Below are 27,130 nucleotides of genomic sequence, written 5' to 3' on the forward strand. Positions count from 1 at the left end.
CAGCACCTCCATGGGTATGTTCACTGAGGAAAGAGCTTAGCGCTAAGGCCAGAGGCCAAAAATGATTTACGTGGGTGGCCCTCTCCTGAAATCAACACTACTTTAATTCATTTCCTACATTTAAAAAATTCTGAGTTGAAAAACAATCTGATCATGTAGTTTAATTCTGCATCTTGTAGACAAGAAAATTAAAACCCAGAGAGTTTTGGTGACCTACCCAAGGTCACATAGCCAGCCCTATCCAGCCTCAATGCTCTTTCCCTATGCTACACCCTACCGCCTCTGTAGACACCAAACATGCGTGGGTCCGATGGCAGCTTAATTATGTTTATGGAACTCACTTTAGGAAAGAGCTCTACCATAATTTTTTTCCATGGGAAGTTAATATTCCCAACTCTCCACACATCCAAATGGTTCTAAGTGTGTCTTTCTGCATATTGGGTCCAGCAGTACTTCTGTTCTCAAGACCCTGCCAGCCATTTGCCAGACACTCTTGACAACCCTGACTGAATATAAACTTGACAAGATGCAGAACAATCCCTGGGAAAGACTTTATCCACCATATACAAACACCTACAGGATTGAGAAATTTGCTTGCAATCAATATTTAAAATCTACTTTCCTTAGTTCTCTCTCAAGATGTTCCCTTTATACGCTAGTTATAGATAAAAACTGATAGAGAAACATGGCCCATCTACACTGAGGCAATGGGATTGTACACTGAAGTGTAAGAGTAACTAGTGTCTGTTGAGCACCTGCTGTGCCAGGCAACGTGCTGGGCAGGATGGTCTACTCTGGATCACAGCCGTGTGGCTTCCACCTGACCGTGGCCCATAACATATTAAGAAGGCTTGGTGCCCTGGCTCCTGTCACCCTATATGATGAATAAATGTAATCAACATGTAATTAAAAACAACCTGATGTGTTTCAGAAACTAAGATCTTCAAGGACACTCTTGAAGACATTACTTAGCTGCCCCCTAGTGTTCTAGAAGGATTCACAAACCTCTGATAATGAAAGAATGCCAAGGAAAGAGTGCTGAGTTCTAGTCTAGACCAGGGGTCACCAAACTATGACCTGTGGGCCAAACCCAACCTTCTACCTCCTTTTGTATGGCCCTTGGACTAAAAATATCTTTCATGTTTTCAAATGGTTGAAAAAAAATCAAAAGAATATTTCATGACACATGAATATTACATAAAATTCAAATTTCAGTGTCCATAAAGTTTTATTGAACAGAGCCACACCCACTTGTTTACATGCTGTCTATAGCCGCTTCCGAGTAATATGGGCAGAGGGCAGAAGTGAATAGTTGTGACAGACACAATATGGTCTGCAAGTCCAAATATATTTACTATCTAGCCCCTTTAAAAAAAGTTTGTAGGGGCCAGCCCAATGGCACAGCAGTTAAGTTCGCATGTTCCACTCTGGAGGCTGGGGGTTCACCGGTTTGGATCCCAGGTGCAGACCTACACACCACTTGGCAAGCCATGCTGTGGCAGGCCTCCCACATATAAAGTAAAGGAAGATGGGCATGGATGTTAGCTCAGGGCCAGTCTTCCTCAGCAAAAAGAGAATTGGCAGCAGATGTTAGGTCAGGGCTAATCTTCCGCCAAAAAGAAGATGTCTGTAGACCCCTGTTCTAGATTAAGGACCACAACCACTTGCTGGAGGATCCTGGGGATGTTCAATGGTCTCTCTATATTCCACTGTTTCCCAGGCCTTCCATAAAGGGATACAGACTGGGATAATGTTGATAAACTACTTGAGTTCCTCCATCAGAATAAAATGCCATGTAATTCATAGAGAATATAATTATTGTATTGTCAAATTATTAACTCTGTGATTGTCATATTAACAATAGAGACAATAATTATATGCTCCTAGGTGACACTTAAAGGTTCTCAGGAAACTTTTGTTTCTGGGTGCACAGTTTTCTCTCCTTTAATCGCATACTCCCAGAGTTTTCACTTGCTTGACAATAGGAAAATTGTCATGAAAGAATCATAACATAAAGTATAAAATTGCCCATTAGTCAAGGCAGGTTGGATCAGCAGTGGACAATTCACCATGACACTAGAGAGAACAGAGCTGAGAGAAGTCACCGATTTTTTTTTTTTTAAATTGAAATGTTTTCTGTACTGTTTTAAGGGGAAGGATCCGAGTCTGGGCTTTCTGGATGATGCTTTTTCTATTTATCAGAAACTTCAAGGGACCACTGGGATTGAGACCTCCACTAAGATGACTAGGAGTCACTACTTAGAAGATAATAGTGAAAACGAACCCTTTACCTAATTGAGGGTTTCCTTGCACAGCTATGGTCCTGGCTCATCCAGTACAATCTCCCTCCTTCTTCCTCTTCAAGAAAGGCACTGTCTTATGGATATAAACAACAGATGTGCATACCCACACAGACACACACACACTCTCCTATGACAATAAGAAAAAGGAGGGGGACAGGGAGAAACAAGATAGAACACATTGGTGATGCTTAAACTTCATTACCAAACTAGACTCACACTTTGGGGATGAAAATAAAACATACTTTCTTTGCCTAATATTGAATATATAGGGACTTCTACAATCCTGTAAGTATGGTGTTCGCTGGTGAAGGGAAGCAAAAACCTATTTATAACCATGAAATGCTATGGTCTCTGAAGTTAGAGAGTAATATGAAATCCTATAAAGTTGCTAAAATTTAGCTACTGTCAGAAGCTACTTCTGCAGGCCTTCTAACTAGATGGTGCCCATTAGTATTTTATTACTAATTGCCTTATAACAAATAATTATTGAAATCCTGGCTAATCCCATTTGGACTTGGGGGTAGGCTCAAACTGTGCATGTCAGGTGTTTTTCCCAGCACGGGAAAATAATTTCCCATGGAAAGTAATTTCTAAACTTCTGTGAGCTTTTTCAAATTCTACCAGACAAATAAGCAAATAAACTCAGCTCTGAGAAAGGGCTGCTACAATACTATTGCTCTTCATTTATAGCAAACCCTTCTGGCTCTGTCAGGAACAAGAAGAAACAGATCTTAGCCATCGAAAGGGTATCCACCTGTTTTCACGGCAGGTTGGATTGGTCCACCAGCCCTGGAAGCTTGACGTGCCATTGTTACCCTCTCTGCCCAAGTTCTATAGCTCCAAAGAGAAAGGGAGAGCTAGGGGCTTGTGCTGAGTTGATTTACAGGAACACTGAAGATACAAAAGAGATATACTGTCATAGGGAGAAAACCCCTTTTGGCTTTAAGGCTGTACTAAGTTACGGAAAGTATCCAAAGGATCTAATTTACTTTCCCTATCTTCCATTCGGGATCTAGTAGAGCAACCTGCCTTTATGTATGAAAGATCAGTTTTAGCCCATGAAAGTCCAGGAGCCTCTTAACCTGGGATATGACCCCTGGTTCTCTAAGAGTTTAATCGGGACAGCCCCAGCTTTCTGGAGTTCCTCCAAAAGAGGGACTAACTGGGCACATTTAGGCCACAATTCCCCAGGCAGCACTACAGACTGGAGGAAGCCAACATTATACAGCAGCTTCCTACAAGTGAAACTAAGGCCCTGCAGGGGAAAGATGATGAGTCTCGCTGAGTGAAGAGACGGTCTGCTTCCCTTCCCAAAGAACTGACTTCCAGGGTTTCTCTTTCAGCCAACTCTCCAATGGCTCTAGCTAAAGAAACACTTTTATCCAAGGAAAGAACATTCCATAAACTCGCTCTGCAAGTGGCTTACCCAGTAGAGCACATCTGTCCAGCCCTCCATGGTGATGCACTGAAACACAGTGAGCATCGCAAAGGCAAAGTTATCAAAGTTGGTGATGCCTCCATTTGGGCCAACCCAGCCACTTCTACACTCTGTGCCATTGGCGGTACACTGGCGTCCATTCCCTGAGAACGCACATGGCGCTGGGTCCTCTTCAGCTACGACATCTGCAAAGACATCAAGAAGGCTTCACCACTCAAGGGAGGAACACCAGCAAACCCAAGCGAGCGGAAGCTGAGTACCCTTGCCAGGGCCTGAACACCCTACTTCCCATCTATGCTTTCTTGGAATCCTATTTGTCCTTCAGGGTTCATTTCCAATACTCCCTCCTCCATGGACTCTGCCATGTCCTCTACTCAGAACCCAATGCCCTCTCCTCTGTCCTCACTCGTGCAGCACCTCTCCTAACCCTATACAGAACAACGCTATTGATTTGCCTCACGTTCTAGTTTTGGGGGCCCTTATCTTCTTTGCCAGGACACATTACATGGGAAATCAGGATAGAAAAGGAGATCAAATTCTCACTTATTCTTTACAGAATTCTCACTAAGAACTGGCTCAGTAGATTTACTGGTATTTTTGGCTGCCTTTTTTTCCCCCTCTCATTTTGTTTTAGATTTTCCCAAAAACCACAGAATTTTTTTTTTTTTTGGAGAACCAAATTTTTTTCAGAGTTAGGCTAGCTATCATTTTCATTACTCACCTGAGTCAGCAAAAAAACATGTTTTGTGCATTTTTCCAATAAAAAGTTCCAATCCTATAATAGCATAGATTATGATTACGAATAATACCAAAAGGGCGATGTGAAGGAGGGGGACCATGGCTTTTATAATGGAGTTCAGGACAACTTGTAAACCTAGGAGAGAGAAAAAGCAGGGTGTGAGCCAGGAAAACATGTCAACGATGTGTATATAAAATTCCTAATGCTGTCCACTCTATATGTGACACGTAGTAATAAAACCCAAAGAGATATTTCAAACCTTTTAATTAACATTCAACCGGGATGTGAGATGGGTTAAAAAGGAACCTGAAAGATCACCTAATCCAACTCTCACTTGACAGATGGAAAAACTAGGGCCTGGAGAGGTGAGTGCCGAATCTCAGTCATTCATCTCTGCACTTGTTCACCCATTCCACAAACTTCTGAACATCTACCACGTGGAAAGCCTACAATGTAGTGCTTTGAGGGATATGAATACATATTACAAAAAGTACCTTCTCTCAAAGAGGTTGTGTTCTAGAAGGAGACATAAGGATTAAACACAAATTACTCTAAGGCAGCACTGAGATGCTATACAAGTAATGCCAAACAGCTAAAATTAAAGAAGAATGAAAGACATCACCTGTGAGCGGGGAGAGGAAAGAGGACTGGGCAGCAGCTCCCCACTCGGGAGGGTCTGAAGGCTGAGAAGAGGTATTTCCCCAGGTAGGCATGCGAGAGAGGCTACTCCAGGCAGAGGGAAGAGACCACCAATGGCACAGAAGTGAGCCATACAATGTGGGCTGGGGGCAGGGAGCCTTGGTTGGTGGTCACACAGCGGAAAAGAGTATAAGGAAAGAAAAGTAGATTGCAACTAGATAGCCCTGGGTTTTGAATTCTGGGTACAGGGCTGGACTTTAATGGATTAGCCATGAAAGAGGAACAGGTCAGCAGCAGACAAGCCGGTGGAGAAGTGGTTGGAGAGCACTGGGCTCTCCAGGTAGGACAAGGCAAGGATCAGGATGAGATCAGAACTCCACAACTGAGTTTGAGGGAGAGGGAGGTGCCCATGGAGGCAGCATCATGGGGAAAATCCCAGTGAATGAAAAAACCAAGCATGTCAAAAGGAGGCTCTCCTGGAATGAGGGGAGCAGAGGGGCAGAGGAAGGAGAGGGGTGAGAGCACCTTCAGACCTGGTCAGTTTGATCCCTGCATAACGTGAAGAAAGGAGGGAGGAGTCCTGCAGCTGCAACGTGGGCTTGAGACATGACGGAGGGACATAACACACTGGAAGCTGGTCAGAGTAACACTCAGACCCATGGGATAGGAAGAGGAAAGAGAACGCAAAGAGGGATGGTGGGCCAACACTCAGGACAAGGATTAGGTGGGAGGAAGCAGGAGGCTGAGGGAGAGTGATTGGTGTAAACCAGGCCTCCGGCCTCCTGTGTTCTTTCTACCACCCAGGACCACGCTTCTGCTCCACACACTTCACTCTTTTCCCTTTTTTTCCTTCTCCTCCCTACTGACTTTCCTTCCTTCCAACTGCCTTTTTCTAGTATCTTCTCACTTCCCTGATACATAGACAAAGAATGGAAGAATATGAGATGCTAGAATTAAATAAGTTAGAACACACCAACCAAAGGGCAGAATACTTATCAGCAATAACAATAAAAGCTCACCCTGGTAAGATGTACACAGGAGGAGGCAAGGGACAGGATGGGAGGGAAGACTAAGAGGAGGATCTCAGATTCACAAAAGAGCCCAACTTTCCAAGACATCATTACAACAGAAATCCTAGGGACTGCCTTCAGATACTTAAATGTTCAAACGGTTTCTTCAGGAAAAGAATGATCAATAGGATGACTTTCATTGTTTTTGCCTTCTATAAGGAACAGACGGAGGGGAAAAGAAGCATTTGCTCTAATCTACTTGGACAGGGTTTTCGGGTTTTTCTTTTTCATTTTTTTAGACCTAGATGGGCCATCCAAAATTATCATCCAGTAGGTAGCTCTTCTAAATTCTAGGGCAGTGAGCCATGTGTCTTATGAAGATGTTTATGTTTATTGTAAGTATTGTATTTCAGATTGGCCAAATTTATGAGTTAATGAAGCTGAACCTTAATGTGAAGGTGTACACCTTCATGACATAAGGGTCCTTTGTACACTAGTGATGTGTACAGCAGATCCCCCAGGACTCTGACCAAGGAGGCAGTGGGAGGGAGTGGACAGAACAGCGGGCCAGGGAGGAGGAGCCCGTGGGGCTGGCCCAGTTTGGCCTCCACTAGCTGTGAGAACCTGCACATGGCACTACCTCTGGTCAGGCCTCAGCTTCCTCATCGAAAAGATGGTGCACATGGATGGATGAACTCTAGGGTTCTCTCGCACTTTGCCAGTCTAGGACTGTGATACACCCTGAGCAGCTGAGTGCGGGGGTCAAGAACTCCACAAAGGTCTGAACTACTATCTTTTGAAATATTTATTTACCTTCCACTGAATAAGTATGTATTCACACACATACAAAATCCTGTCTTGCAGGACAGTCTGAATTCTCTTTAGAAAGGACTAAACAATTCCCAGAGAAGTGTAAACTAACTTTCCCAGGCATTTTTTAACAATTTCAGGTACTTAAAAAGAAATCACGAGGCCACAGTTGCCAACGAGCACTGGAAATAGCATGACCCAGAGCATCCACCACCTCTCCCCAGAAGCACAGGGGGTCTGATGAGAGACATGGATATTCCCCATCAGGGCGTTCAAATACGGGCTAAGAAACCCTCACACAAGACTCAGATCCCCATTTCCCTCTGCTGACCTCTGAGAGCATGATGCAGATGCCTACCAAGCTTCAAACAATGTTTTTTGGGGAAAGGAAGAAATATAGTTTAAAACTGGTCCTTGGGGTTGGCCTGGTGGCATGATGGTTAAGTTCATGCACTCCACTTCAGCAGCCTGGGATTCACAGGGTCGGATCCCAGGTACAGATCTACACACCACTCAGCAAGCCATGCTGTGGTAGCATCCCGCTTACAAAACAAAGGAAGACTGGCACAGGTGTTAGCTCAGGGCCAATCTTCCTCACCAAAAAAAAACAAAAACAAAAAACCTAAAACTGGTTCTCAAGAGTATCCAGGAGCAATGGACTAGTCACTTGGTAAAAACCTCATTAGGCAAGGGAACCAAAACAATGCTAAGCAAGTTCCAAGAGTTTTCACCAGCCTGAGACTCACATGCATGAAGCTGCAGCACACACTGCAGGCAGGCTGTCTTGTCATTTGCTCTTTGGGAGAAAAAAGTAGTCGTGGTTACTTTGAAATTAGATTAAGCTGCAACAACCAAATCTGAAAGAACATGTTTGCTCACTAAACTTCTCATTTAATCACGTTACACGTAACAGCGCCAGTCATTTCCAAGGTATTTCTATTTTTCTCAATTGCTTCCAGACAGTTCTGTGGTTTTGACTTGTGCTGATCTTTTTCAATGAAAATAAATGAACCATCTGGAAAAACAAGCACACATAAAACACCACTTCCTACATTTTAAAATGTTAAATTTGGAAGTCGTTTGTTTTGTTTTGGTTTTTTTTTCCAGAGAATTTTTAGTACGTTCTGAACGCCAACAGGTTTAATAAAATTTCATGAAGAACTTCTGGGGAAACAAAAACATGATCTGTGCTCTTCTGATGGCTTTACGAGTTGTAAAAAACAGGCACACCCTGCAGTCCCATATCCTTCCTCCAGCTGTGAGCAGGCAGCCACCTCACAGCCACGGTCCTGGGAAAGGCGCTAGGAATTCCAGCCCCTGACGCCTCAACAGGGACACGGTGTCCCTTAGGGGCAGAGCCCAGCGAAGCAGCCCTCATGCTCCTTATGGAAGGGTAAGAGGCCCGCAGCTCCTGGCCAGGGCACAGACAGGGCATCTGTTCCACCTCAGGTGGCACTCAACCTGGCCCAGAGGTGTGGACTAAGAAGCAAACCACAGCCTGGCACAGACAGGTATCACAGCCTAGTGCATGAGAACGGCGTCCCTCACCACTGAGGGCCTCCTCTGGGCTCCAGACCTTGTGCTGGGGGCTCTGCCCGCATTGTCGCATTCAGTTCTCACGACAACCTTCAAGCAGGTACTACCGTGCCCTACATACAGGGAGGACGTGGCACATTCACTTCTTCCCTCAGACTGGGACGGACACAATTCCTAGCAGTGGGGAGCTAAGCAGAGTTTCAGGAGTCCAGACCCCTGTTGCTCCTGACTTTGAAAGAAAGGCAGTCAGCCAACGCCCTCATCTACATAACCCACCACCTTGAGAGGGGCAGGCCTGGGAGGGGGAGGAGGTGACAGCAGTGTGGTGTCGTAGAAGGAAAACCAGAGTGGAATCAGGAAGCCTGAACTCCAGGTCTCACACCAGCACTTACTCCGTCTCTCCCTAAGAGAAGATTCTCTCTTGCACAAAATCAGAAAGAAGGCAATAATCACTAGCAGCCCCTCTCGGGGCCATCACAGGGATCCAGGATGACAACGCAGGCCAACGTGTTTTGTAAACCGCGAGGCCTCCACGGTGGTCTGCGCAGCCCCTGGCTGGTTCACAGCAACTCACCTCGCAGCACTCTGTTCCGTAATCCCGACACCCACCCAGAAGAAAAGAATCAACAAACTCCTGGCTTGAGGAAACAAAACGTGCTTACTGGGCACTCCTGATACTAGTCGAAGTGGTCGTAACACTCGAAAGGCGCGGAGGGCTTTGACATCAAAGCCTCCTGATTTGCCACTGGAGTGGTTACCGCCTTCTGTTTCTTTGGTTAATTGTTCCAAAATTACACTAAACAATCTGAAAGAAGACGAGAGAAAGAAATGTTAGAGTCTGTCACCCAGGGAAGTGAAACAGGATGATAACAGTAGTTATTTTTGAACGAGGGCTAATTCTGTATGACTGCTACTTAAATAAAGGGAAAGCAAGGCAAAGGCAAGAACTGGGCTGTGAATCCTGAATGTGACCCCCCTGCATCCAGAAGGATTGGGGACAGGGATTGATCTCATTTGTTTTCCTGCCAATGGAGCATCCTTGAGCAAGTCAGCCCTCATGGAAGACGGGACTCGCCGGGGACCTAACAGTGACAAGCGGGATTGCTCAAACAGAAATAACAGCAATAATCATAGCGGGTACCATTTATGAGTGCTCACTATATGCTCAGCACTTCATGTACATTATCTCATTCATCCTCACAAAACGTTATGTAGTAGGAAGTATTATGAACACCATTTTATGTGAGGAAATAAACTCGATAAGAACAAGTAACTTGCCTAAGGTCACACAAATAGTGGCAGAACTAATATATGAATCCAGGTATGTTGACCCACTAGAATGTAGGGTCCACAAGGGCATAGAATTTCAGTGTTTGTTCATTTGTTCATTTAGTCTGTTCTAGCCTAGTGCCTAGAACAGTTCCTGACATATAGGAGGTGCTCAAAAAACATTTGATGAATAAATCAATGAATGAATATTGACTTCAAAGTCCCAACTGTTAATCAATATGTTATACTACTTCCAAGACAATCTCATACACACACCCCCTGACCTCCTCCACCCGCCCAAATCCCCATAGGGACGTTCAGGGAATGATGTAAGTCACAGATGCTAAGGAGCTGTGCAAAGCCCAAAAGCAGTAACCTAAGGAAAGGTATTAATACCGTCATGTTCTCTTTTGAAATGTGAATAATATTGTATCTGGCATCCACGACAAATTTTTTCCTACTCTCAGAAGGTTTTTCGGATAAAGCTATTTTCAGGCAATCTGCTCATTTGACAGTTACTTGTGCTCTTTCAAATAAACATTTATTCTTTGGAATTGTTGCTTGTTTTTCAGAATAAATATAAATTTGCCCATTTCAAATAGAATCAACTCTGGCCCATCAGATTGTGGGAATGACTGGCCCAGCAACAAAGAAAAGATTTCTAAAGTTTAATTAGCAGGCAAAGCAGAAACTCTGCCCCCACTGGCATGCCTGTGGATCGCCAAGACACAAAGTCCACAAAACCCAGGGTGGTCTGATTGCAGTCCTGATCAGGCAGCCATGTCATTCTGGGGCACTTAAATACCAGGCATTTGTTTTAATAACAGTACAGCACCCCAATGAACCTGGGGTTGGGGAGAAGGCAGGGGGAAATAAATCAGGTCTCTACCTTTTCAAAGCTTCAAATGGTGACTCTCTCTAGTTATGACTGGGGAAATATATCAAATTTATGACAGATTTCTATCATTAGCATAGTTTTCTAATTACTGTGAACCCCTGCAGAGAAGGCTAAAGATAAAAGTCATGGCTTCACAAATTCATAGCTTCACAAAAACAAAGAAAAGGCAAGAAAGAAAACCTCAAACTCTTCTGAAATGTGGCAGCCACAGGAATTTTCATCCCAAAGGGTTAGGAAAGTAATTTATGCAGGTGATGACTTAAGATTGCTTTCAAGTATCAGTGTTTTGCAATGTACACTTCATGGTCCTTTTATCCCCCGTTCTTCAGCAATGCCCTTGAAAACAGGTGAATAATGTTTCTCTGCAGTTACAGAGGAGCCTGAGTCAGAGAGGGAAGCCGGCTGCCATTTCTAGACAGCCAGCGAGCCTAAGGGGCCAGGGCTACCTTCCACTCCTAAGAGTGAGGAGGCATTAGGAAAGTCCCTCTCCTTCCCTGGCCTCAGTTTCCCCCTCTGTAAAATGAGAAAACTGGATTAAATGACGCAAAGCCCTGCTCTTCCTATTCTAATATTTTGTGATTCTACTCTCTTCACCGCCCCCACAACCTAACAAAGGTACCATGTGCCTGAAGAGATGAGGACGTGAGGAGCGAGTATTCGATCCTAGATTGTTATTATAAGTTTATCCCAAGACAGGAGAAAAAAGGCAAGGAGCTACCTAAAGTGACAAAAGTTAGAAGCACCAGAATGAGCACTCCATCTTCTTCTTCACAAAAGTTTAAGTGACGAGCCTGAATGCTTGAAATACACTTATTGAAAAATAAGAAGGGCGGGATAGAAGTTGGCTCAGATCAAACTCTTCTACACAGAGAATAATATCAGCTCTGGGAGACACATTGAGTCCTCCTGTGGTCACATTATTAGCAGTTAGCATCTCAGCAATATCGATTACTTTCTTAATGTCTCTGTTATTGGGAATCTTGACAAAAGCAACAGGTCATGGTTGACTTGGAATGGAAAATCCATTGGATGGAGATACAGTCTGCAGTTGGAAACCTGAGTAGGAATTTGATTCAAATGAAGACATAATTCTTTTTCTTTTTTAAACTTTTCTTCCACTCTTTGACTACAATTCAGTGCCTATTTTCAAGAACAATTTGACATTCTCAGGTTTTTCATATTTGAGAAAAAAACAATCTTTAGTTTCCTAGATGACTTTTTTTACTTTTTAAGTCAACTTTATTGCAGCTTAACTTAGATATAATAAAATAAACCCATTTAAAGTGTACAATGAGATGAGTTTTGACAAAAGTATAAGCCCAAGCAATAAACACCACCATCGAGATACAGAACATTCCCCGTATCTCCAACAGCTCTCTCGTGCGCCTTTGCAGTCATCTTCCTTTTAAACTCAGCCTTGGGTATCCACTGATTGGCTGTTTATCACTTGGGTTGTCTTTTCCTTTTACAGAATCTTACATAAATGGAATCACACAGCTTGTTCTCCTTATTGTTTATCTTCTTTTGCTCACCATGTTTTTGAGATTCATCCAAGTTGTTGCATTTATCAGCAGTTCATTTCTTTTTATTGTTGAGTGATATTCCACTGTCTGAATATACCACAACAAGTTTATCCAGTTACCTGTTGAGTGATATTTGGGTTGTTTCCAGTTTTTTTCTATGATGAATAAAGTCTCTTTGTGAACATGTGCTTTCACCTATCTTGAATAAGTACCTAAGAGTACTACTGGTAATATGGGCATATGGTCAGTGTGTGATGAACATTGTCAGAAACTAGCAAACTTCTCCAAAGTGATGGGACCATTTTCCATTTCTACAAGCAGTGTATGAGAGTTCCAGTTGGTCCATGTCTTTTTACATTTAGTAATACTAGTGGGTATGTAGTGCTGTCATTGTGGCTTTAATTTGCATTTCCATAATTATTAATGATGTTGAACATCTTTGTAGGTGCTTGTTGATCATTTACATATCTTCTTTGTGAAGATCGGTTCAAATCTTTCACCCATTTATATACTGGGTTGTCTTCTCACTGTTGAGTTCTAACAGTTCTTGAAATATTCCGACTACAAGTCCTTTGTCATATATGTGTATCATGAATATTTTTTCCCAATCCATGCTTTACTTTTTCATTTTCTTCACACTGTCTCTTGAAGAAAAGTTTTAAATTTTGATAAGGTCCAAAATTTCAATTATTTCTTTTATGGCTAGTGTTTTTTGTGTCCTAAGAAATTTCTGCCTACCCCAACATCATAAAGTCTTTCTCCTAAAAATTTTAGTTTTATCTTTTACTATAGGTCTATGATTCATTTTAAGGTAATATTTGTGTACAGATGAGGTAAGAATACAGGTTCTTCTTTTTTTCATATGAATAAACAGTTGTTCCAGCACCATTTGTTGAAAGTTTCCTCAACCCACTGAATTATCAAGGCACCTTTTTCTAAAATCAATTGAGCATACACATGAGTCTATTTCTAGACTCCCTCTTCTTTTCCATTGATCTTTATGTCTACTCCTTATGCCAATATCACACTGTCTTGACTACTGTAGCTTTACAGTAAGCCTTAAAACTAGGTTCCACCTTTGTTCTTAAAGGTTTCTTTGGCTAGTCTAGAGCCTCCCTAATTTCCACATGAATTTTCAAATAAATTTGTCAATCTCTACAACAATCTTGCTTGGATGAAGATTAGGATTCAATCTATAGCTCAATTTGGGAAAAACTGATATCCTAACAACATTGAGTCTTCCAATCCATGAACATGGTACATAATTCCATTATTTGGGCCTCCTTTAATTTTTTTCACTAAGGTTTAGTCATTGTCAGTGCACTATTTATCCCTAAATAGTTCATGTTTTTTAATGCTATAGTAAATAGTAATGACTTTAAAATTTCATTTTCCAATTGTTTATGACTATTATATAGGAATTCACGTTTTATACTAACATTTTATCCAGAAACATTACTAAATTCATTCAGAAAACATAATTGTGTATGGTTTTAATCTTTTTAAATTCACTGAAACCTGTTTTATGGCTCAGAATCTCTCTCTCTTGGTGTATGTTCCATGTGCAGCAAAAAGAATGTTTATTCTGCTCTTGTTGAGTGAAGTGTTCTAAAAATATCAATTAAGTGAAGTTGGTTGATGGTACTGTCCAAATCTCCCTACATCCTTAGTGATTTTCTGTCTAGATAGTGAATCAACACTCCTCAAGAAAGGAGTATTAAAATGTACCTCTACAACTGTAGATTTGTCTATCCTTCCTTTCAGTTTTATCAGTTTTTGCTTTGTGTATTTCGAAGCTCTGTTATTAGGTATATACATATTTGGGATTATTATATCCTCTTGATTATATGATTCCTTTATCATTATGAAATGTCTATCTTCAATAAAATTCCTTGTTCTAAAGTCTAGTTTGTTGGATGTTAATATAGCTACGTTAGCTTTGATTAGTTTTTGCATGGTATGTATTTTTCTGTCTTTTTACTTCCAATTTTTTTGTGTCTTTAGATTTAAAGTAGGTTTCCTATAGACACCGTGGAGTTGGGACTTGGTTTTTTTTTTTTGTTTTTTTTTTTTTTTTAACATATAAACCTGATAAACTCTGGATTTTAATAAAGGCTTAGCTGGGCTTAAATCTACCACCTTACTATTTCTTTTCTATTTGCTCCATCCCTTGTTCCTTTGTTCCTCTTCCCTGATTTTTTGAATTGAGCTTTTTAAAAAAATTCCATTTAATCTCCAATATACGCTTATTCACTATACTTATTTATTTTTCTAACAGCTCCTGTAGGGTAAATGTCAGCAAAAATTTTCTGTAAAGTGCCAGATAGTAACTATTTTAGGATTTGCAGGCCATAGAGTCTCTGTCACAACTACTCAACTTCACCAGCCTAACACCAAATACTCACAGACATGAGGGAGTGTGACCGTCTTCCAACAAAATTTTATCTATCAAAGGAGATAATAAAATACTTTGTCAATGTGGCGGGGGGAAGTGGGGGGCGGGGAAAGGCAGTAAACCAGATTTGGTCTATGGTCTGAAGTTTGCAAGCCTGTGCTCCAGGGTTTACAGTATACATCTTTAACTTATCATATATACCTTCAAATAATATTTTATCACTCCACCTACTGTACAAGCACTTTGCAACAGCATATGGCTGTTTCCTTGTTCCTGTCCTTTGTGCTATTGTTGCCATATATTTTACTTTTATAGATGCTATAAACTCTACAATACATTGTTGTTTTGGTTTTTTTTTTTTTTTTTTTTTTTTTGGCTTTAAATAATCAATTGCTTTTAGAGAGATTTAAATGTGAGAAAAAAATGTTTTTATATTTACCCGTGCATTTACCCCTTCTGGCATTCTTCATTCCTTTTCTGTAGATCCACATTTCTATCTGGTGTCATTTTCCTTCAGTATGAAGACATTCCTTTATCTTTTGTTGAGGTGCATGTATACTGGTGATAAATTCTCAGCTTTACTTTGTCTGAAAAAGTTGGTTTTTACTTTAATTTTGGAAGATGTCTTCACTGAATAAGAATTCTTGGTTGACATTTTTCCCTAGCACTTTAAAGATGTTTCCAGTGTCTTCTGGCTTGCACAGTTGCTGACAAGAAGCCTTTAATGTCTTTTTCTCTGAGAACTTTTAAGATTTTCTCTTTGTATCTTAGGTTCTGAGCAATTTGATTATGGTTATGATGTACCTTGATGTAGCTTTCTTCTTGGGCTTTGTTGAGATTCTCGGATTTGTGAGTTTATATTTTTCATAACATTTAGAAAATTTGGAATAATTTCTTCAAATATTTTTTTTCTCTCTCCTCTCTACCTTCTCTCTTCTGACCTCCAAATATATGTATGTTAGATCACTCGATATAGCCCCACAGGTCACTGAGGTGGTGTTCACTTTTTTCTCCAACATTATTTTTTGTGTTATTGCTATGTCTTCAAGTTCTTTTATTTTTTTCTTCGATTGTGTCTAATCTGCTGTTAAACCAATCCAGAGAATTTTTTATTTTAGATATATTTTTCAGCTCTTGAAGTACCATCTGGTATTTATTTTTTATATTGTCCCATCTTTCCTCACTGTAGTCATGCATTCCTTTAAGTCCATAAACATATTTATAATGGATGTTTTGAAAGTCTTGTAAAGTAATTCTCTACTAATTCTATCATCTCTGTCATTTATAGGTCTCTTTCTATTGATGGAATTTCCTCCTGGTTATAGGTCACTTTTCCTCATATGTCTAGTGATGTCTGACTGGATGTGGGACACTGATAAATGTCTGGATTTTGTTGTCTTCCTTTAAAGAGTATTGAGTTTTGTTTTAGCAGGTAGTTAAGTTACTTGCATACAAGTTTGCTCCTTTTTAGGCTCCTTTTCAAACATTATTAACAAGGGTTGCAGGTAGTCTTTACTCTAGAGCAGGAGTTGGCAAAATTTTTTGTAAAGGGCCAGATACCAAATATTTTAGGCTTTGTCGACCTAAACTACTCAACTCAACTATGTAAACAAACATGTGACTGTGTTGCAATAAAACTTTATTTACAAAAATTGGTAGCAGGCTGGATTTGGCCCATTGGCCATGGTATGCCATCCCCTGCCCTAGAGTTAGTTTATCCTCACTATTAATGGCCTCCTGGGGTCTCCCTTGACAGTCCAGTGTTGTTCAATGACATCTTTCCACTCTGGTTGGTCAGAACTTGAAAACATTCCAGACTTCTGTGAGCACTGGTTATTGTTTAGTTTACAGCCCCCAACTTTTCTTTTTTCCCCTAATAGTGTTCTTTGCCTGGCCTCATGGAATCTCACCCCATGTAACTGTAGCTTAGTCTTCAGTCAAAGGACTCCAAGGCATATTTATGGAGCTCTATGCATAGCTCCCTCCCCTCTCATACTCTGCCTCTCAAATTTCAGCCACCTGAGGCTCCCTGAACTCTTGTTTCTGTCTCAACTCAATGAAGCCACCAAACTCTGTTTGTTCCCTGCCTTTGTGCTGTACTATAGTCTGAAAAATGTCTCCAGGCAGAAAGGCGAGCTGACTGTAGGGTAGGGACCAAAGAAATGGAGCTAAGCATCTCCATCCTTTAGCTGAACAGAAAGTCCAGGGTCAGGAGAGGCACAGCAAGATTGTTCCAGAACCGAGAGAACTACAAGGCTCCTGCTTGCCATTCCTTGTTAGAGTTCACCAAAGATAGGAAAGTATGGCACATATCTACCCCCTGTTCATTTTAGCTCTACTGCCTTTGTAGTAATACCTCAAATGTCAATGTACTATGGTGGCTTTTGCAAAAGCTAACTTTTTTCCCCTATAAGTCTAATCATCCCACTGGGCCACCAGTTTGGAACCTGTTTTAACTTCCTAGGTTTGAAAAGACAGGTTCAAAGTTTATCCCACTCTCCCAAAATCCAGCTGTATTAGTCGCCCATGAAAAGCCAAAGGATTCATGATAAAAGAATAATCCAAAAGAAAAATTACCTTGCTCAACTGCAAAAGGCAGTGGAATAAAGTCATGGAGATGAAAACAAGAGAGGTCATTTAACAATCTCTCTCTATAGGACCAAATATAATTTTAGGAGCAACCCATTTTACAGCTGGGTAATGAAGACTTAGTGAAAGGATACATCTTATTTTCCTATGTGGGTATTTGATCCAAGGACCCAGCATTCCTCTGACACTGATTCATTTTTCTCTTGCTGGCAACATTTTCAGGTGTAGAAGGACCAGAATAACACAGGCCACTGTTTTTTATTTTAACATTCTCCTTTAACTGAAACTATTGGTGCCTTCTTCCTGTGACAGGATTTTGAGAGTTTTCTGGCTTATTTCACTTCATGCCAGATATCTGACATTATTCAGACACTTGTTTTCTTATTTAAAATTGGGTAGTAGCATGCCAAAGTTTTTCCCACAAGTCAGCAGAAAAAATTAATAGCTTTGCTCAAGGGATGTTAAATAGCAGAGTATCTCACAGCTACGAAGGATTTACTACTTTTTAGTGTTTTTTTTTTTTAACTTAACAGAGTGATAAGTATAAGAGTTCTACTCATTTGACTCTAATCACCAGCAGGGCTGGCCTATCTATGAAGACCCAAGGCCTTCTAAGATGAACCCTCTCACATCAGAAGCTTAAACTTCCATCTCTAACACGTTACTGAAAGGCAAGTAAAAACAATAAGAGAATGTCAAACCAGTTTCTGCCCAGAGATTGAGAGCAGCATGGCCAGTCCTCAAAGAACTCCCGACAGGTTCTGGCCACAATGACTGGCATCAAGGAGCAACCATATTCCCTCAAAAGACTGTGTTTCCTGTTACTCCCCATCTCCCATTTTCCAAACAAACATTTTCCTAAAATAAAAAGGACTTACCCTACTATTACTATAACAAAATCCAGTAAATTCCATCCATTTCTAACATAAGCATTAGGATGTAGCAATAATCCATATGCTATAATCTTCAAAAAGGTCTCGACTGTAAAAATAATCAGGAAGGCATATTCTACTTTTTCCTGGGAAGAGAAACAAACAAAGAAAAGGAAATAGGGATTAGAATCAATATCTCAGAGATACAAACATTTTTCTCCAAGCAAAGATTTATTAAGAGAAATGGAACAATTAACACTGCACCTGGGCCAGGAAGGCATTTTAATTCCAAAACTGGATGTCTCACAGGCAACTAAGTGTAAAACACTTTCATTCCGGGCTGCATGATTGCAATCTGCCACCTGCCCTGATGGGCGTGCCATGAGTCTGCCGAGGACATAGCGGACAGCAGACATGTTTGTTATTTGCACACATTTGCAAAATGCAGTGTGCTTTCCTCCTGAGATTGCCAAATCAGGCCCAGGAAAGCACAGGGTGCAACCAATATTCCAATGGTGGCTTTGGACAGAATGTCCATTAGAAGAAAAAAGATGCATCTGCTTTAACCCTCGCATAAGTCAGGGTCAGCTTTGTCACTGCATAGCAAGGTGACCTTGGGCAAGGCCCCCTCCTCTCAACCTAAGTTTCCTCATCCGCACAACAAGGAGGGTGAATCCAGGATGGCAAACCATTGCCTGCTTATTGGCATGTGACCTCTCCCCAGCTGACACTGCTGAGTAGTCACCATGCACGTTCCCAGGAAGCCTGGGATAAGTCTCTGAGTCCTTCTCATCTAACAGTCCCAGCAGCCATTCCCATCTGACTGCCTCAGACCTTCAAGACGCCACCCTCAGGCTAGATGACTCTTAGAACCTTTCCAGACCTACTCACGCAACTCCGTGAGTACAGAAAACACATCCATCAGCAGGTATAAAAATTTTGACTCTTTTCTCTTTTATAAAGGTTTTCTTGTACAGCTTCAGTTTTAATAGAAATATGGACTGACTGGGATGTATACAATTAATTTTACAAGAGGCATTTCCTGGCAAGAAGCTACTTAAATAATAACCAAATGAAAAGCCATCAGTGATTAAAACTCTTCCATATGGGCCATAAAGTCCTTTACTTATATTAATTCTACTCCGTGGGACCTGAGGAAAGTTACCACCATCTCAAGAAAATAGAAATCACAGAATTCATTTCTTAAGATACCTAGTGCAAAAGGTCAAATAAATTTGGCTCAGGAAATATGTAGTGAGAGCCTCTTCTGCATGACGGGCATCATACCAGGAGCCAGGATTAGGATAATGTCTCCACTATGGACCCTATCCTCCAAAGGTTTAGTCTGGTGGAGAGCTCGGGGTTTGGAACACTCACACAGAGAATATCCCAAGAGAGGTAACTGACAAAGAGTAATTCTGCATCTTTAGCCCTTTGATAAGGTCAAAGGGTTATTAGTCCATTTCTCTCGTGCAAGGACATTGCTTTGTTATATGTGACCACTATTTTGCCTAAACTACCCTGGGCTTGAGCCATCTGCCACCAGAGGGCTATCCCTCTGTTGCCAGGGAGTCCCAGTCCCAAGCTGAACTTCCTGTGTCTTGCCACCACATCCTTCCTCTTTACCACCAGGGGAACCATCCAACCACTGCTGGACCCCAGCCTTCACGCCCATTCTCTGCTCCCCACTGGTCATGCCAGAAAGCCGGTTCATCCATTCTTCCTTCCTGGGTCCCTGTGATTCCTAATCTGCCCTACCAGAGTGCCCTTTGATCCTCGGAACACCATCATACCAGTCTCATAAATTCTTTCGTGGTGTGAGTCAGCCAGAGTCAGTGTGTTTTCAATTTTAAAAGCCTAGCTCATCCTCAACCTTCAAACCCATGCTTCCTCTAAGACCTCCCCACAGGTCCTGTCCTCGGCTTCACTCATCCCGTGCATCCCACATCCTTCACCAGCCTGTGAAGACCATAACCCCACTCCCTCCACACAGCCCACTCTCCAGGCGGGGGGTGAGCGGGCTTATGAAATGTTCCCAGAGCAGCAGCGCACACGCCCCCTTCCTGCCGCACACAAACCTCCAAGGACTCCTTTGTCTACTCTCCATATTCCCTGTGACCTCACACGAGCAAGAGCTTGCCTTCTGTTCACTGCCATATCCCTGAGTAGAGTGCTCCCAAGGGAGGCACATTCACAACACTGTGGATGTTCTGAGGAACAGAGACCCACTTTGCTGCCGGGTGGGGAGGAGAGATCCAGGAAGGCTTCAATGAGGCAGTGACATTAACTTTGTTAGCTAAAAGGAGGAGCAATATTGTTGCTTTTAACTAGAAGCAAAAATCCCTGAAAATACCAATCCAGTGTTCTCAAATTAGACCCTGACCACCAAATGTAGATTGTCAATATGTTTTCAAGACTTAGAGTTCTAAGGGAAAGAGATAAACTGAAAACAGCATGCTGATTTTTCAATTCCTCTTCCTTTTTTATCCTTTCTGCTTTATTTACTAGGCCAGACAGAAAAAAAGGCTTTTGCTGCCATCAATATTCATAGCAGTTACATCCCCACGTCAACACAGCGTTATACTTTAGAGCAGAAAAACAAGGCAGGGAACAGAGAGTACACCTACCCAACACAGCCTGTTTTTCCTCTTTGGCTTTTATTTGTAAGTAATTTTGCCACAATAATACAAGGGCTATTAGTATAACTGAATTGTTTGGGCTTCTTTTATCCCCTTGTCTTCTCCTGCTCCCTCTCCCTTTTTAAAGAATTTGGTTTCTCTTTCCAAAACCTTTAGTACATTACTTGATGGAATTGATTATAAGAACTATAACCTTGCTTTAATGTGATTCTTTATTACAGAGACTCCACCATAATGCCAACAGAACAATCACAGCCTGGAGAGCACGCTAGACCAGGGTGCCTAGAAGCCAGTGTCATCCTGGTCCCCAATCCTGCCATTAAAAAGGACTCCAGAAAACAAATAAACCTCCACATCAAGCAAATGTAGCGTAAAAAAAAAATCTTGCAAAACAACAATCATGGGGAGGGAAGGTATTGACTTTATAGAAGGATCGTTCATTTGAGAAAAGAACGTTGAGTTAGTAATTTGAAAAGGGAGCCACCAAGAAAGTCAGCTTCCTAACCGGGCGAGGTGGGAACATGCACCCAGCCGAAGGAGCCCGTGAGCCGTCACATAGAGCAGATACAGAGACTGTGGCAGGATGGAGGAGAGCATAGAGGAAGAAGCAATGGCATGGATGAAGGAACAGGATGGCTGAAGAGGAGGCAAGTAAGAGCTCTCCTGAACTGGACAGGAAATGAGGTAGCCCCTGGGGAGGGGCTACACCTTAAAAGCCCTACCCCCGGCTACACAAAAAGAGTAAACGATTCCCGCAGCCAATCTCCCTGCATTTGCCAGGCAGAGTCATGTGTTTGTGGCACTCACCCAGCCACCAGCAGATCCCCTCTCTGACAGGGGATCCTGGATGGGCAGGGCCACTCAAATCACCTTTTAAGAAACCACCAATTCCTCTTAACCAGAGACCACCCCATATATGGATGAAAGTCCCCCCACAAGACCTCAAGCCACCAGAAAAATAAAGGCTCAGAATCTAATTATGAAACCTGATTTATCTGCTTTAAACTGTGAAGTTTAGCCAAAGAGGAGAGGTTCTAAACCAACAGTCTCTAAATCAGTTAACCCTACACAGAACCTGGAGAAACAGAAACCACAACTAGCAAGGAATGGGAGATATCAGGATCCTTAATTGTACTTGGTTCTCTCTTCTTCTATTCTCAGGGATCCTTTTACTAGTGCTGTCATACAAACATTAACATCCATTATCCATCCATCCATCCCTGGGCACCTGGCTCCTCCTCAGAAAGGCTGATCTCTACCCTCACAGAGCTCCCAACCTGATGTTAAAAGATCAAAAAAGGCTTGATGAGCTGGTAAGATTCACCTCTTTGCTTTGCTCATCCACACACATGGCCCAAGTCTTTGGAATAGTCTCCTGGCTTACACCTTGGCAGTAGCTGCCCCCTCCCCTCCACATGTACATCCCTTGCGTGCCCTGCCATCCTGGGCTCCCTTACTGGCAGGATCATCTCTTACTGTCTTTGTAACTCCAGCATCTAGCACCATATTGGGCATACATAATGTACTCACAGGTGCTAATGGGAAGTAGAGAGGAAAAAAGGGAAGAAATGAACCCACAAAGTTAGACTTAAAGGGGGCTATAAAAACATGAGGTTTCATGATCCTAGCATATGCATCAAAAAGCAAAACAAGTAGGGTAAAAATCTTCCTGAGCTACCATAAATTCTTTCCAGAAGAAGCCTGGACTAATGGTCAGGTCGATAAGACAATAGCTGATCTCAACATCTTACCTGGCCCACCCTTTCAATCTCAACATGAGCCCCCAGGGTAAAGTCTTCATCCTTCTATCTCTAGCTTCCTCTTCCAACTTCCTCCCTTCTCTCCTGCGACAGCCTCCATTCCAGGCATGGGCCAACCTGCTCCCTCCCACACATGCTGGATGCTCTCTCTCCTCCATGACTTTGCCCACCCTGCTTCACCCTCCTAGTGTGCCTATACCCACGGGGCACATCCCTCTTCACAGTGAGCTCACAGCTCTGATACAGGGTTAAAACAGCCCAGGCCAGTGGGAAGAATGCAGGGCTTGGAGCCATGATACCTGTTTTCTGCTAGCCCCAGCTCAGCCACTGATTCAGGTCCACTTCCTTTTCTTTCTTCCTAGAATGGTTTCCCCCATCTTACTAAATTTTACTTGTCCTTCAAGGCTCGGCTTAAATGACACTTGCTCAGCAAAACCACTGCTGGCCTCCCAGACAAAATTAGGGCCTGCTGCGACATGCTGTCAAAGCTCATTATACTTCTTCATAGCCCTCTTCATAATGGAAATTTTAAATTTTTAAAACTTCTCTAATATTTGTCTCCCCCAATAAATGATAATTTCTATAAGATCAGAACCATTTCTACTTCATGCATCATTATATTCCCAAGGCCTGTCACAAAAATAAATACTTGATATGGATAAGTGAATAAATAAGTGGGCAAAATGAGAGGTTTTGACCAAACGTTATTCAACGCCCCTTCCTGCTAAGAAGTTCCATAACTGTTTTTGTCTGCTCAGGCTTCCATAACAAAACACCACGGACTGGGGGGCTTAAACAACAGAGATTTATTTCTCCCAGTTCTGGAGGCTGGGAAGCCCAAGACCAAGGTGCCGGCTGACGTGGTGCCCAGTGTGAGCCCTCTCCCTGGCTTCCGGACGGCTGAGTTCTCACTGTGTCCTCAGCTGGCCTTTCCTTGCTGCGTACAGGTAGTTAGAGATCTCTCGCTTCCTCTTCTTATAAGGGCACTACTCCCACCAAGAAGGTCCCACCGTCAAGACTTAATCTAACCCTAATCACCTCCCAAAGGCCCCATCGCCAAACATCCTCACACTGGGGCTGAGGTGTTACCATTTGGGGAGGACGCACACATTCAGTCCACAACAATAACACAAGGGCTCCTTGGCTTTGCCCTCCTCCAGGAAAATGTCCATGACCAAACGTCAGGGAAAAGGCTGGCAGCGCACCCTTCCTGATCCATCACCACAGCTCCTGGGGTGTTCCAGAGTGAGCAGCACGCACAAAGGCAGATGGGTCAAGGTGCTGAGAGGTCCAGAGCAGCAGGAGCTCTGACATGAGGGACGGGCAGGAGGCAAGGGAGAGGGCGAGCTGAAGGGCCAACTCCAGGGAGGCCACGAAGGGCCTCGTGTGCCGGGCTACCAGGCTTGTCCTCTGTTTCTCGCCTGTAAACTGAGCAGACTGGATCGGATGACCTCTTCTAGCTATAAAACTACACTTCTCTGGGACCGGATGAGCAAAGTCCAGACACAGCTTCCGAGGGAGGTTCTGTGAGGGCCCAGAGACCCCGGGGGAAGACAGCCAACCAAGAGCAGCAAGACCCAAGAGCGGCTGCCGTTTTCTCAAGTGGCTGGGTCACCTGAGGTCGCCACGGCACGTTCAGGCCAGGCTGGCTGAGACCCTCCCACTAGCGGCCTCGTGCATTTCAGAAGGTGACCTCAGGGGCCACAGGGCTACTATTACATGGTTTCAATAAGAGATTCAAACTCTGGTAAAACGCTGGTGGGTGAACCACGGGAGAGTGACCAGCAGGCAGACCTTGCCCAGAGCCACTTAGCAGTAAACAGGGGTAATTTTTGCCTCTGCAGGTATTAATGGAGCATGTACTTAGAGGGCCTCCAATGGGTAGTTTAAGGTCACATTTACATGAAGAAACTGGCTAGAACAGTCAGTTTGCCTTTGTTTTTCTTCACCTTTGGTTTAAAAGTACAAGTTTTAGATGACACTTGTGTCCCCTGAGTCCGATTCTAGTCTCTACAGCTGGGTCATCTCGGTTGAGTCATGGATCCCTTCTGCTGCTCAGTTTCCACATCTATAAAACAGGGATAATCACCCTTGCCCTACCCACCCAGGTGAGGGGGAAAATCAGGTTACGTCATGGGTGGGAAAGAGCTCTGCAAACTGTCAGACGTGTCACAGTCTCACTGAATGGGGACAGAGGTGGGACAGCTCTCCCAGCCCCTGAAAGGAGAATCTGGAGACCTCATAGAAACCTCTGAAGAGGCTTCTCCGGAGATCCCGTGCCAATCCAGTGACCCCATGTGGGGCAAGGCCTCCACTCAGGATGCCGTCCAGAATGCGCCCAGAGGTGACCAAAGGAGGCGGCCAGCAGGGCGGCCTGGCTGACTGCTCCTGGAGACCAGCTTCAAAGCCATCCGGTCTGTGAGAAGAGGGTAGGCTCACGCCCAGGGCAGAGGCGGCTGACTGGGTGCTCTCTCAGGATGTGGACTCCTCACTTGCTGGCAGGGCAGAGTCACTTGCTGCTTTGCTGCCCGTGCTAAAGCAAGTAGCTTGGGTGGGGTGGCTAATTAGGGTTCTTTCCTCCCAACAAAATTCCCAGGGTAACAGCACCCTGACTTCCCTCTAAGAACTGCTCCTTTCCTACTGTCAGTCCAGTGGCTACAAGGGTCAGCATGTGGCCCAGGTTACTGGCTCAGGGACAGGCATGTGACCCAATGCACGCCAACTAGGTCCAGTTAGAACTAACCGTGGGATTTTCACTTCAGCAACTAAGCAAGAAGTTCTGCCATTGGCTGGACTTAGCCCTGAGAGGCCATAAGCCTGGAGTTACCAGAGTACATGGAGATGAAGAACCAACACCAAAGAAAGCCAAGCCAAAAAACAGAGAGAGAGTCAAACAGAAAGACGGAGAAACAGAGGCAACCATCTGACTCTAATGCCATTATAGGAGCCCCTGGATGAAGCCGAACCTGAAGCCAAAATTCTTCCCCCTACCTTGGGCTTTTCAGTTACAAAAGCCAATAAATTGAGCCAGTTTGGGTTGGGTTTTTGGTCAACTGCAAACAAAAGAGTCCTACCTAAATACACGGGCCTATAGGACCACTCTGCTTCTCTAAAAGTTGAAGCATCTAAGAGAATCTTTCTCAAGAGCTGCAACTCCTTTGATGATTCCTTTTGCCCCACAGGCTTAGGGACAGTTCTTTAGACATAGGACCAACAGGCCTGGCGAGTCATTGCCTCTGGGAATTCACCTAGGCTCAGCTTTCCAGATTCGCTCCTTTCATCTCTGTTGCTGTCTTCAGTTTCAACTGGTTTCCCGGGCTCTTCACATTCCTGTAAACTTGAGGCCCCAGACTTGTCTTGCTTCCCATCCACCTACCCTGGGACACGGACTCTGAGTTCCCTTGGTAGTGGGTGTATTGCACGCTTGGCAGCCATGCACGTCCTCACCCAACTTCAACACTAAGGCACTGCCCACCTCCACCCCACCTTGCCTGGCACTTCAGGCACCCTACTTCAACATAATCCAACAAAATTCACTGGGTAACTACTCCATACCAGGTGCAGTTTTGACCATTGGGGATTCAAAGATGGTTAAGACCCTGTTCATATCCTGGAGGGGGACATCAGATACATACATAAAAATCAGAAGACACAGCAGATGACAATCAAAGCTAAAGCAGAGGTTCTGGGAATCTCCTGTGGGGAGATGGGGGATCGAGCAATAGTGTCTGGAGCATTTGGGAAACCTTCTTGAAAAGCATAGGACTGTTATCACATCTAAATTCCTCCATCTGGCATCCCCGAGGACCTCTACAATCTGTCTATACTCTAGCTACCAACAACTAACTGATATCTGTTACCCCACTGAGTACAGGGCCCTGCTCTACCCGATTCCCCTCCCTCGTCCACGTCTCCTTCTGCTCCAGTCCATCAGTTCCCATAACTGTCCTGCATATACATCACTCACTGGAACCTCTGGCCTTTGTGACTGCTCTTCTCCATGACTAAAAGCACTTCTCTCTGTTTATCTAAATCCTGCTCCACTCTTTCAGGGAAGTCCAGGGAGTTTCATCTCCTCTGAGCACTATTCTGTTCCCTCTTTTGCAAGCCTGATGCACCTATCAGGGTAGCCGAATGACCACCATGTGCCTGCTGCCTCTGTTCCCCAGGCATCCCTACAGTATCACTAACTGGTCTTCTCACTGGTGTAGCAGGCACTCCTCCCGCTACACCATAATGCAGCGTCACCAGGTACCCAATCAGGCATCATCTACTGACCGGAGTCGGCACATGAGTCAAAACTGTTTGCCACCCCAGAGTTAAAAGTTGTACCACATGTTTTGGCATTTAATCATGAAAGTAAATCATAACAACACTTGAACATCAACTATGTACACGACTATGAAAGAGAGCAGAGAAGGTCAAGGCACTGGCCTGTTTTCAGGAGCTCCTGGTCCAGTTGGGAAGGTAAACCTCTTGATGTGTTGTCTTGTATTATTTGTAGATTGTCAGTACCCTGAAGGCAAGAACCACTGCATCTACCTCTGTAGAATCCTCTCACTGTACCAAACAGAGAACTGAGCACTTAGCCCCAGTAAACACCAAGATGGCATCATCCACAAAAAAGACAAAACAGAGCCATGATCCCAGGGCTGCATTTCTAAGCATCTGGGCCAAAATCCTGTCTCACTGTCAGGGACCCCAACAGAT

At 43.4% G+C, this 27,130-nt stretch overlaps 1 protein-coding gene across 24 annotated transcripts in view; it reads right to left on the reverse strand.

The window, feature by feature from the left end:
- The window catches only part of CACNA1D (calcium voltage-gated channel subunit alpha1 D), a 322,004-nt gene that overhangs the window by 146,992 nt on the left and 147,882 nt on the right, over positions 1–27,130 (reverse strand). For 23 of the 24 annotated variants that reach the window (XM_070577072.1, XM_070577064.1, XM_070577071.1 and 20 more), the window contains 4 exons: positions 18,028–18,167; positions 9,138–9,280; positions 4,463–4,615; positions 3,730–3,926 (listed from right to left, as the gene is read on the reverse strand). In XM_070577072.1, the coding sequence (XP_070433173.1) occupies positions 3,730–3,926; positions 4,463–4,615; positions 9,138–9,280; positions 18,028–18,167 (633 nt within the window). Of the gene's footprint in view, positions 1–3,729; positions 3,927–4,462; positions 4,616–9,137; positions 9,281–18,027; positions 18,168–27,130 lie in introns of those variants that run through there. The other variant, XM_070577069.1, reaches the window with a different exon arrangement.

This window comes from Equus przewalskii, chromosome 15 (genome assembly GCF_037783145.1).
Source record: "Equus przewalskii isolate Varuska chromosome 15, EquPr2, whole genome shotgun sequence".
NCBI classification, from domain to species: Eukaryota; Metazoa; Chordata; class Mammalia; order Perissodactyla; family Equidae; genus Equus; species Equus przewalskii.